Here is a 12,326-nt window from a genome sequence, read left to right as displayed (position 1 = left end):
TTGCAGTGAGCCGAGATCGTGCCACTGCACTCCAGCCTTGGCGACTAAGCGAGACTCTGTCTCAAAAAAAAAAAAAGAAATCATCTATGACTGCCCTTATTCCCTTACTCCCCGAAGTCAGTCATGAAGTATTGCTAACAAGGGCCTAAATGTTTTTCAAATAAATATCACTTTTCATTACTAATGCAACTCCTGACTTTAGTCCCTCATTATCTTTTTCTCAGATTATAACAGCTGTCTAACTGGTTGATATACTTGCCTCTGGACTTATCCATCACAAATCCAACCTCCATACATCAGTAAAAGCGATATACCTAAAATACAAATCCAGCAGTGTCACTCCTTTGTTTAAAATTTTCATTGGCTTGTTAACATGTAGAATGAAGCACAAGTTCCACAAAATGATACATAGGGCTCCATATTCTAGATCTACCACCATTAGCCAGTCTTTGCAAAAAAGTAGAGTCTACAGATTCTAGTTCCTCAATTATCTAGGCCAGCCAACAGGGCCACAGGCCTGTTAAATAAAAGGTGATGGTAGGTCCCAAAACTCCTTTCACAGGGTCCACAAGATCAACATTTTTTTCAAAATAATAAGACATTATCTGCCTTTTTTACTATGCTGACATTGACACTACGATGCAAACGGAACAGTGGGTAAACTGCTGGTACACTGCTAGTATCTTACTTAGCTCTAAGTAAAGCAGTAGTATTAAAATTTACTAATAATTGTATTCTTTACTACCATATACTCACAAAAAGAAAAAAATGTAATGAAAGAGTAAGATTACTGATTTTATTATATTTTGCCCTTTCAGGCCTTGGCCTTTTAAATATTCTCTGATAAAATGAGAAGTACACATGAAGCACTTCTACTACATACCAAAACATGATGGTTATCTCAAGGAAAAGCACCTCTCAAAAATGAAATGAAGTGAGCTGGTCACTTCAAGACAAACAGCCGACAATGTTTGCTATCAATGATAAAATCTGAGCTTTCAAGCTAATATAAGAACTTTGGAATACTTGTATTTACCACTGTGATCTTGACAGCTTTCCAGTACTCCTTTCTGAGAGACTGGAGGCAATATTAACAAATGTGATCTGTTAATAGTATGCTGTGAAATGTGCTAACATTTGGAAAATCTGCATAACTCAGTGAGCCCATATTTTCTCAATAACAAACACATGATCTTACAAAATTATGCATGGTAAAAAAAAATCCATTCAATGTATAAGAGACCAAGAGATTGAATGTAATAGAGTGTGAAAACCTCATTAATCCTGTTTCACATTCCACCTTACAACTACCTTTAGGAAACTACCACTTGTTTAGCTTTAGTGTAGTAATAAAGAGGAATATCTATAATTACCTGAGAAGACTATTAACAATATTCCTCTTTTTTCGAACTACATATCTATGTAAGGCTAGGTTTTCTTCATTGCTTCAACCAACATAACATATCACAACAGCTATGACAATGCTGCAGTCTTCTATTAAGCCATGAGAGATTTATAAAAATGTAAAATAATGTTGCTCTTTTAATATTTTGTTTTGTAGTTATTTCTTAAAAAATCGCTATTTATGTTAGCATATGATAGCAAATGAATTAATATTTGAAAATGTCTTATTTCTAATGATTCAAATTATTTATTTAAATAAGTTATATTTTTATATTATCTTACATTATAATTTATATTAAGATATATTAATATATTAAAATATATTCATATTATATTATTATATAATTTATATATCTAAAAGCTCCCATGCCAAATAATTTGTAAGGTTATAAAGAAATCATGAAGAAAAAAAGTTACAGGACCTTTGGAGTAAGTGAGCCTGTAGTTTTAAGTCTATCTGCACAATGAATTGAAGTTACTATTTCCTTTTTTAAACAGCATATCTTTATATCCCAGCAAATACTATCATTCCTTACATATACAAAATACAAGAGTTCAGTGAATACATTGATTCAATGAGTGAATCAAATTAATGAAATAAATAATAAATAAACCAACACATGAAAATGTAAAAAATGATTACAAATCAACACTTTCTACTACTCTTTAAATTGGTCTTTGATTTACTACATTTATATATACTATGTACATTTTGCTAATCATGCGCAGGACTATTAAGTTAAGTCTCTTGGCACTTTAGAACATGTCTGTTATTTATCATTTGCCCAAATGCCTAATCCAAAAACATGAATTACTTGAACGTTTTACACTTAGCAACTAACCTCAGTTAAACTTGGATATCTCAATTATATTAAAAAGCTGATGTTCAAGATAGCACATACCACCTTTAAATAAAATAATATTTTAAATGCTTAGTATGATTAGAAACAAGTTTAAATTCTTACTGCAAACATTTTCTAACAATTGCTGTCTTATTAAGTATAATATATAGTCAGTATATTTAGCTCTCAAAGAGCCTCAGCAACCAAATGCTAAGATTTTTTATTAATTATTGTTAACTTGCATGTCACTTCCCTGGCCTTTGAATTAACTGAAAACAAGGAGGAAAAAATATGCTTGCTGAATTCTTTTAGTTCCATAGAGATGCTACAGAATGTAGAGAAAAACAACTGGTTAACCTAACTTCAATTAAACAAAGTAAATTTAAAAAGTTACAACTTTCCTCAGAGACTTAGGCAATGTAAATTATGAAACATTTTGCTTTTTCACTTACTTTTGCCACACTTTCTCTCCAAGGTGTACACTTTTGTAATGAACAGTGAGATGATCCCTACGACCAAAACATTTTCCACATTCTTCACACTGATGAGCTTTTTCACCTTAAAATAAAGACCCAAATATTTTGATTATAATATACCTTTCAGGTTTTTATCCCCAGGAACAAACTATCAAACAGTAAGATCACATGATGTCAAATATAACAGGAAAGTAAAGCCACATTTTATTCTGCACTATTTGCTCTATATTCCTTACTCAAATAACTTTCTTCAAAAATTTATGCTTAATTTCATGGATGTGAATCTTTTCCCCGCTTGGAAAAGGAATCAATAGCCTTTTGCTGTATACTTCAAATCATACCTTTCAACGTAACAGAGCAAGATAAATGAAACTACTTCAAAATTTAGGCATTTAAAAAAAAAAAAAATATATATATATATCAAACACCTCAAATTGATACACATTAAGATGAGGCTGTCTTACTGTTTATAAAAAGGACCCAAACATTTTCAGATCTTTGTACTTTCAAAAGATTTTTCATCTGTGAGGATTTCTTACGTTTGCAATGAGCCAAAATATAAATATAATGAAAAATTCTACGTAAGTCCAATTTCTCATCTCTATTCTTACATTTACTTACAAAGGCTTGGTTTAAAAAAAACAATCACTGTCTCAATACCAGTGTGCAATTAAGGCATGTGGCCTCTGAGTTAGAAATTAAGAATTCTCCTCCTAAAAATAAAAAGGCGTAATTCCAATGGAAAAAGTCATCTGATTTTTAGTATATCTTAGAAGTGGTGATAACAACTGCAACCTACCTCACTGAGATCATTTCAGAAAATAATTACTATCTGTTGCATACTTTATATTCAAAAATTATGTTTAAAATAATAATAATAATCACCTGTTCTACCGTGCTCATAGAGATGGCTCTTTCCCATTATTGTGCTCACAGAGTTGGCTCTCTTAGCACTTCCTGAACATCAATCTGAGAGGAAAATACGAAAGAAATCCCCAGAATATAAAAATTATACAGTATAAAGATCTGAAATTGGTCAGGATTATTAAGGTACTCTTCTCCAAAAACAGAGTTTCAAAATTCACTATAACATATACTTTTAACACCCAATTTTAATCATTTCCCTTTTAACATGTAAGTTTCACCAACTTCTCAAATCCAATCAAAATCAGAAATATTATCACAGCTTCTCCCTTTAGGGAAGTGTCAATAGCAATTATTAGATATATCCATGTAATATGCAAAATGCAAATTTTGAGAATTTATTTAAAATTAAACTTTAAACTACACTTTACAGTCACAAAGGGTGACCAAATAATTAAAATTACAGTGACTATGTCATAAAATTATGTCCCTTTTGGATGTTTTTAAAAAATGTTTTAGAACCAGAATTACAAAGAAGTGACGAGCATAAACCAAATTATTAAACTTATAGCCAACATAAACATAACATCATATGATGTTCTTTTCAGGTATTTAAAAAGTATTATGTTCTTTTCAGGTATTTAAAAAGGATTTTGGAACTAGCATTACAAAACATGGTATACCTGAATGTATTTTTTTGTGCTTTGTAAGGTGATCATGACGGATAAATGTTTTTCCACATTCATCGCACTCATATCTTTTATCATCATGATGTACTCGTAAGTGAAGTCTGTAAAGAAAAAAAAATTGAACACCATTAAAACTGGTGACACAGAAGGGAAAAGCTCAATAATGAATAAATGATGAATAAACAATGAAAACTGGGCTGTCTACTCAACTACTCATACATTATTGGCTTTATTTCTATGACCTTCAGAGTCCTTTTCAGTCTTTTACCACCTGACCCCAGGTCCCTACTCATCTCTTTCAAGAAAGCATTTCAACATTTGTATATGCTCAAACCACTTCTCAACATTATTCCTTCCCATCATATTAGATCCTAAATCTGGTTCACTGAATCTATCAAATGTCTAAGGTTATTATTTAGCTGACTGACCAAGACTCAAAAATATCAAAAGTGGAGTAATCAGAAAGGAATTAGAATCAGACAAATGAAGTAAGTGTACAAGTGACTAAGCACATCATGATAGCAAACGATACAGTAAATGATATGGTTTGGCTCTGTGTTCCCACCCAAATCTCATCTCAAATTGTAATCCCCACATATTGAAGGAGGGACCTGGTGGCAGGCAACTGGATCTTGGGGGCAGTTTCCCCATGCTGTTCTTGTGACAGTCAGTGAGTTCTCACAAGGTCTGATGCTTTAAAAGTGTTAGTAGTTGCCCCCACTCTCTCCTTCTCCTGCTTCACCTAGGTAAGACGTGCCTTGCTTGCCCTTCATATTCCTCCATGATTGTAAGTTTCCTGAGGCCTCCCCAGTCATGCGGAACTGTGAGTCAATTAAACCTTTTTTCTTTATAAGTTACCCAGTCTCAGGTATGTCTTTATAGCAGTGTGAAAACAGAGTAATACAGCAAATAATGGAGAATTTGCCCTATTCTAGATAATTGTTATCAACCACAAACTGATATTTAATCATTTTCTATCTTTTATAAGAACTCCACTTCATGAAAATTACATTTTATTGCTTTTCTTCACACCAATAGAACAAAATAGGGCCCATTTTATAGTCACCCAAAGACAGTATAAAAGGCTTAGATTATTAAGATTAGTTTAACTTGAATAAATTTTATCTCTGGAGCCTCCATTTCTCTACATATTCTAATGAAAGGAATAGCTTTCCTTTGCAAATTGCCAAAATAAGTGTTGATTTTACCAAGACCAACTGACTAGACTACCTCTAAAGGAGAAGTACTCAATTTAAACTTAAAACAAGATAAACAATAAATGAAAGTGTATACATTAAAGCCTTATATATAAGAACAATTTAATAAAAATTAAAATTGTACACACATTTCAGAATTAGTTACATTATTATTTATTTAGAAAAAACTTTTCATAAACTGCAAATATGGTCAAGGATTCAACCATAAAAATAACTAAATACGTTATAATCATTATTAATGCACAAAAGACTTTTGAAAATTGAGAATAGGGAGTTTTTTATTTTGCCTTACTTTTATATTAAAATATTCTTTGATAGTAAAGAGTGGAGAAATGCACTAAGTTTAACTGAATTTTCATTCAGAGAAAAGTAATGAAATAAATATTTAAATAATGCCTTAGTAAAGCCTTCTGCAAACTTGGTGTGACAAAATATTTAATAATATTTTATACCACAGAATAAAGATAATAAAATGTTTAGTAAAAAAAGAAAATCCAAACAGTAAAGTTTCTGCACAACTTTGCATATCATAAGGACTAAGAAATGTTTCAATTCAACAAAGTAATAAGAAAATAGAACTAAAATAGAGATATAATTCCATCTTAATAAAGGGAAAAAATGGTTTTACTTACCTATATGAACTTCCATGACGAAAACTTTGCCCACAAATACTACAAAGGTGAGGCTTTTCTCCACTATGGATTCTCAAATGTTCTTTCAAAGTAGTTCTGCATTAAAATATGTATATTCAAAGATTTTTAAAATGCCAATGTATATAGTAAATAGATTTGTGGAAAACTTACTAGAAAGGTATTCAAGCTAACTGATATTATGACAATTCTCTCCTCTTTCTCCTACAATAATTTTGTCCTTTACTATTCTCACTAGTGTATAAACATGCTCATTATAGCTCTCTCTCCTTAAAAACAAAAAATACTTCAGCCTCATTTGCCATTGGTTTGCTCAGAGATTTAATTATACAAGTAAAGCAGACTTTCAAGAAGTATAATTTTAAAATGCTCATTATGACACTGAATTAAATTGATCTGAATTTTGATAGAGAGGGCTTAATAATATTGAAGTAATCCAGTTTATCAGTACTATTTCTTCCAAATATGTGCTTAGTATTTGTTGAAAAAATGTTGTAAAGCAAATAAAATGTTGTAGGTATTTCTAACTTCCAGGTGCTGATGTGAAAAAGGAACCTATATACAGAATATAATTATTGCTGTTCCTAAGTCTTCCAGCCCCACTGGCCCTGGATGGGCTACTATGAAACCATTACTCCTCAAAGTACATCACTAGCAATTCCTACAGTTCTAACCTTCAAAGCTTCCCCACATATCTAAAGTGCTGAGTAATAATGGACAAAGTTATTTTAAGGGGAAATAAAGCAAAAGGGAAATATGACTGACCTCTGCAGGCTTTTAGCTATCACTACTATAGTCATGTACTGTATAATGACATTTCAATCAATGACAGACCATATAAACAATGTTGTCCCATAAGATTACAACGGAGCTACACAATTCCTATAACCTAGTGGCATCATAGCACAATACGTTACTCACATGTTTGTGGTGATGCTGTTGTAGACAAACCTACTACATTGCCAATTATATGTAAGTATAGCACATACAATTGTGTCCAGTACGTAATTCTTGATAATGATAAGCGACTATGTTACTGGTATGTATTTACTATACTTTTTATCATTATTTAGAGTGTACTACTTCTACTTATTAAAAAAAAGAAAGCTAACTGTAAAACAGCCTCAGGCAAGTCCTTCAAGAGGTATTCTCTAAGAAGGCATTGTTACCATAGGACATGACAGCTCTATGCATATACTGCTCCTGAAGACCTTCCAGTGGGACAAGATGTGCAGGTGGAAGACAGTGATACTGACAATCCTGACCTGGCGTAGGCCTAGGCTAATGTTTGTGTTTGTGTCTTTTGTTTTTAACCAAAAAAAGTTTAAAAAGTGAAACAGAAAAAAAATTTTTTTAAATACAGAAAAGCTTATATAAAATAAAATATCTTTACGCAGCTGTACAATTGTGTTTTAAGCTAAGTGTTACTATAAATAAGAAAGTTGAAAAAATCAAAAGTTTATAAAATAAAAATGTTACAGTAAGCTGCTGTTAATTTGAGGGAAAAAATTTTAATACATTTAGTGAAACCTAAATGTACAGTGTTTATAAAGTCTACATTAGTATACAGTAATGCCTGAGGCCTTCACATTCAGTCACCACTCACTCACTGACTCCCCTAGAGAAACTTCTGGTCCTGCAAGCTCCACTCATGATTGGTAACCTACACAAATACATACATTCTTTTTTATATTTTATACCATTTTTACAGTACTTTTTCTATGCTTAAGTATGTTTAAATATATCAATACTTACCACTGTGTTACAATTGTCTACAATATTCAGTACAGTAACATGCTATACAGGTTTGTAGCCTGGGAGCAATAGGCTGGCTAAACCACATAGCCTACATGTGTAGTAGGCTATACCATCTAGGTTTGCATAAGTACACTCTATATTTGCGTGATGACAAAACTGCTTAACAATGCTTTTCTCCAAACATAGCCCTATCATTAAGCAGCGCATGACTGTACTTGGTTTTTATTTCAATCTCATACCTAGTAAGTTTAAAGGATGAATCTGAAATAAAAGTAGAGTTTTGCCAGTAGATGGTGCTCTTCTACAAGGCCCACCAATATGACAGTCTGTAGCTATACCCAGCTTTGAGGAAAATATCCCTAAAGATATTCCCAGATCTCTACCTATTAAATAGTTGTAGTAAAAGATAGAAAGGTTATCTTTGGGATTCTTGTTTTGCCTTGTTTGCTTTTTCTTTTTACAGAAAGATCTTTAAGGGGAAAAATGAATGTATAATATATATAATAAACTTTATAATTTATCAATGCGTAAATGTTTTCGTATAGTATACTGACTTTCCTATTTGACCATAGTATCTGCTATTTTAAGAACATGGCATTTCTCATTTTTTAATTATAAAACTCTTATATACTGCAGAGTATAAAAAATTTATAAGTACTGTTTAAAGAATAGTAAACACTTATATGCAAAATAAGAACATTACTAGTACCTTAGAATGTCTACCCCTACTCCTCCCTGATCTCATTCTCCTTACCACCCCCCTCAGAAATAATACATATATAAAGAATAAAAAACTAAACAAGATATCATATGCTTTTGAAAACCTGAGTAACAAGCACAAACCTAACAATATTGTCACTATTAGATAAAGGGCCCAGAAGATAGTACGAACAGGATCTCCAGATCAGAGTCTAGCTCCTTCTGGCACGTCAGTAATTAAAGTGATGAAAAGTACTGGAAAACAAAGGTTTCACCATACTTGAAGTATCCGGCAGAGCTAGAATAGACCAGCTACTGAAAGTCTGGCAGAAATAGAGTCAAAATAAGTAGGCTGCTCTATATATTTTCCTTCTAAGCTTACCATGACCTGCCTCTAATTCTCATGGAGAGCTCGAAAAAAGACATTTCTATGAAATGAGTATCCTCAGTTAAATCAAGGAAAAGGGCATAAAGTATAAGAGTAGGAACCTCATTAGCACACAGAGGTACTAGACAGAGGCACAGTACAGGTAAGAAATCAGACCTTTCTAGCATTCTGTTCCCTAGTTAAAAGAAGAAACATGCTAGCAGGGACAGTGGCAATAACCCCCATCATGTCTTGGGTCATACTGCTAACAGTCCACCCATTACATATGCTGTACACCTGACATACTGGGATCTTCTTTCACCATCCTCCTGTGTTCTGTCTTTGCTTCTCTCCCATGTTATAGCTATTTCCCTTGTCTTCCTCTTTATGAGTTTATTCCCTCATTTTGGTGGAGCACACCCAAATGGTGGAGCACACCCAGTAGCTTTATGAGAAGGAGTACATTAAAAGCTTATTTTTTGGCACCACGAAAATATCTTTATTCTGTCTTGAGATTTTATTGGTTAGTTGAGAACAGAGCTCTAGGTTGAAGATTATTTTCATTCAGAATTTTACAGGTACTACTTTATGGTCCTACTTCTAGTGTTGATGTTGTTAAAAGTCCAAGCAGTTCTAATCAATGTATGTGACTTTTCTCCCTCTCTAGAAGCACAGAAAACCTTCCCTTTGTTCCCCATGTCTGAAATATCATAGTGATGTACCTTGGTACAGGTCTATTTTCATCTAAGCATATGATACGTCATTTCTATCTGGCAAACTCATACCTTTCAGCTCTGGAAATCATCTTGAATTATTTCAGTGGTGATTTTTCCCCCTCTATTTTCTCTGTTATTTCTTTCTAAAACTCCTATTATTCAGATGCTAGACTTGCCTGATCCTTTAATGTTCTAGGCCTTATTTTATATTGCTGGCTTTTGCTCTACTTTTTGTCCTTTAACCCTCTCGTTGAGTCTATACTTTGGCCATCATGCTTTGAATTTCTAAGAGCTCTAAATTATTCCTTGAGTGATCCTTTTATATATCATGCTTTTCTCATTTAATGGATTCTGTATCTTCAACTGAGGCAAAAAAGTAATTGTTTACTTCTTTTGAAATTTTCTTCTTCCTTAATAATCTGTTTCCTTAAACTTTTTTTTTTTTTTCTGTTTCTCTGTGTTGGAAACTATTTTCTATGTTAAAGGTTTTCCTCTTATGTATCATGATCCTTGACTATCCGCTCTTGATTAAGCATGATAGGCTAAAAAGTTGATTAGAAGGGCAAAGGACATAGATGGTCTTGATAACTCAGCCTTCACTGTAGGTGATCTGGATGTACCACTTGTTAGGGAATACATTTGCCCTTAGGTGCTCAGATTTTCAGGAAACAGACTTCGGATCTGCTGCCTGGAGAATAAAGTCTAAAAGCCAAGATATTTGCAGAGATAAGGCCTGAGGATCACTGCTTTCAGCATGCAGAATATACCCCATCATGTAGCTATGTGGCATAGTTTGGTCTAGCAATACTCTTGGGAGAGGGACAGGTGTCTACTAGCAATGGCATGAGTAGATGGTGGAAGAGAATCCAATGATATTAGTTCTAAAACTTCTAAAGTTTTTAATCTAGTGCTCCTTGTTCTGCCTCTCCTTCAACCCAGTTCCGAGGTACCTAATACTGCCACAGATTCTGTGATGTAAACTATGTTCTCACATTTCTGCATTTCCACTTTGGGGTTTGTCTTTCTTAGATCTGCTAAGTCAATTGCCACTGATCCATCTGTTTTATAGCTTCCAAATCTGTGTCATTCTTGTTACATTTCTGTTGTCCCTATCTTTGTAGCTTATTCTTTTTAAAAAACAAACAAAAACCCTTAATCTAGTTTTAGTGGGGTTTCAGAAAGACATAAAATATGTACATTAAATCATCCATCTAAAACCTGCAAATCTTGACTCCATATCATCTTCCATAACATTTGTGTAATTCCCTTTTTCCTTATATTTCAAACTAAAGCACAATTCATGCATGTTGTGTCTTACGTTACCCTAATGCTTATAAATCATATTCATTGATAGTACTAGGATGTTTCTGGGTGTGCAGATAATTCTTCACCTTTCTCGTACTGATTTTCCACAGATAAAGCAAGTCCATTTTCTCTTTCCACCATGAGTACATTCTATATGACGTTTCAAATTTCCAGTGTCATTAAACTGGCGACCACATATATCACATGGAAAAGGACCTAAAAAGGAAAAAAGAGTGTGCATTTAAAGTTTAAAGAGGAGATACTAAGTTAAATTTAATAGGTATGCTGTAAGTTCATGCCTATTCTGTTGGCACATATGTCATAATACACTGCAATTTCTCTTCTAGGTTGTTTATTCCTAGAATAACATTTCCATATCCCTATAACCAAGTATAGGGCTCAGCATCTAACAGACAGAATAAATGTTGAACAAACTAATGAGTTAACAAATTGAAATGGCCAATTCCTTGTTTGAAATCAGACTGGAACAAAGTAGAAATGGCTGCATACTAAAGTTTTTGGGAAAGTGCGTAATAAAAAACTTTGGAAGAACAAATGGAGGACTTAAGAGAGTTCATAGTTTGGAAATATTTCTATTTGGTGGTACAAAATTAAGCCCAGGCCTCTCATAGTAATACTGACATTAGTTGGATTTGGAATTTCACTATGATTTTACCAAATAAACAACTGGAGACAAGACAGGGTTCTACTGACTGACAAAATCTAAGACAGACAAAGAATGCGTAAAAAAGACGTTTAGTAAATACAGAAGCTATATATTTGCAAGAAGATGTCTCAGTATATGGAAGGACAAACTGAAGAAACAATTCTAATGAATTAATCATAATAGCACAATAGAAAGAAAACAGAATTAAGACACTGAAATTCAGAAACATAACTATAAGTAAAATTGCTTGGTAGCCACAGTAGATCTGGGTAAATTTCCATGTGTTTTACACATTAGTATCTTTAACGTATTCTCATTTAAAATCTCTAACATTTCATTTTTCATGGCTCTAAACATTTTACTAATTTATTAACTCATTCAACAAGTATTTATTGATTCTTAATTCACATCAAGCACTGTGTTAAGTATTATGAAAAATCTCTCCACTTCTTCGGAACCAAAAAAAGGCTCTAAGACATTGAGAAAAGGAAAGTCAGTATTTACATAGCTGAAAAATAAAGGTGAAGTAAATACAAGTGCCAAAATAAGGTTATTATGCAAAATATGTGGTTAGTCAAAGAATGAAATATCTACTAGTAAAACTTTTAATAAAATATGACTATATGTATAGCTGGAGGTTTCAGCTGGGCAAAGGAAGAAATGAAGCATTCT

At 32.8% G+C, this 12,326-nt stretch overlaps 1 protein-coding gene across 2 annotated transcripts in view; it reads right to left on the bottom strand.

Moving 5' to 3' along the window:
- The window catches only part of ZBTB41 (zinc finger and BTB domain containing 41), a 52,812-nt gene that overhangs the window by 21,001 nt on the left and 19,485 nt on the right, over positions 1-12,326 (bottom strand). For both annotated transcript variants that reach the window (XM_003893357.5, XM_009190936.4), the window contains exons 6-9: positions 11,074-11,203; positions 6,125-6,220; positions 4,270-4,376; positions 2,699-2,804 (exon numbers count right to left, since the gene is read on the bottom strand). In XM_003893357.5, coding sequence (XP_003893406.1) covers positions 2,699-2,804; positions 4,270-4,376; positions 6,125-6,220; positions 11,074-11,203 — 439 coding nt within the window. The remainder of the gene's footprint in view (positions 1-2,698; positions 2,805-4,269; positions 4,377-6,124; positions 6,221-11,073; positions 11,204-12,326) is intronic.

The sequence above is a fragment of the Papio anubis genome, chromosome 1 (genome assembly GCF_008728515.1).
Source record: "Papio anubis isolate 15944 chromosome 1, Panubis1.0, whole genome shotgun sequence".
NCBI classification, from domain to species: domain Eukaryota; kingdom Metazoa; phylum Chordata; class Mammalia; order Primates; family Cercopithecidae; genus Papio; species Papio anubis.
This window is presented reverse-complemented; position numbering and strand designations above follow the sequence as displayed.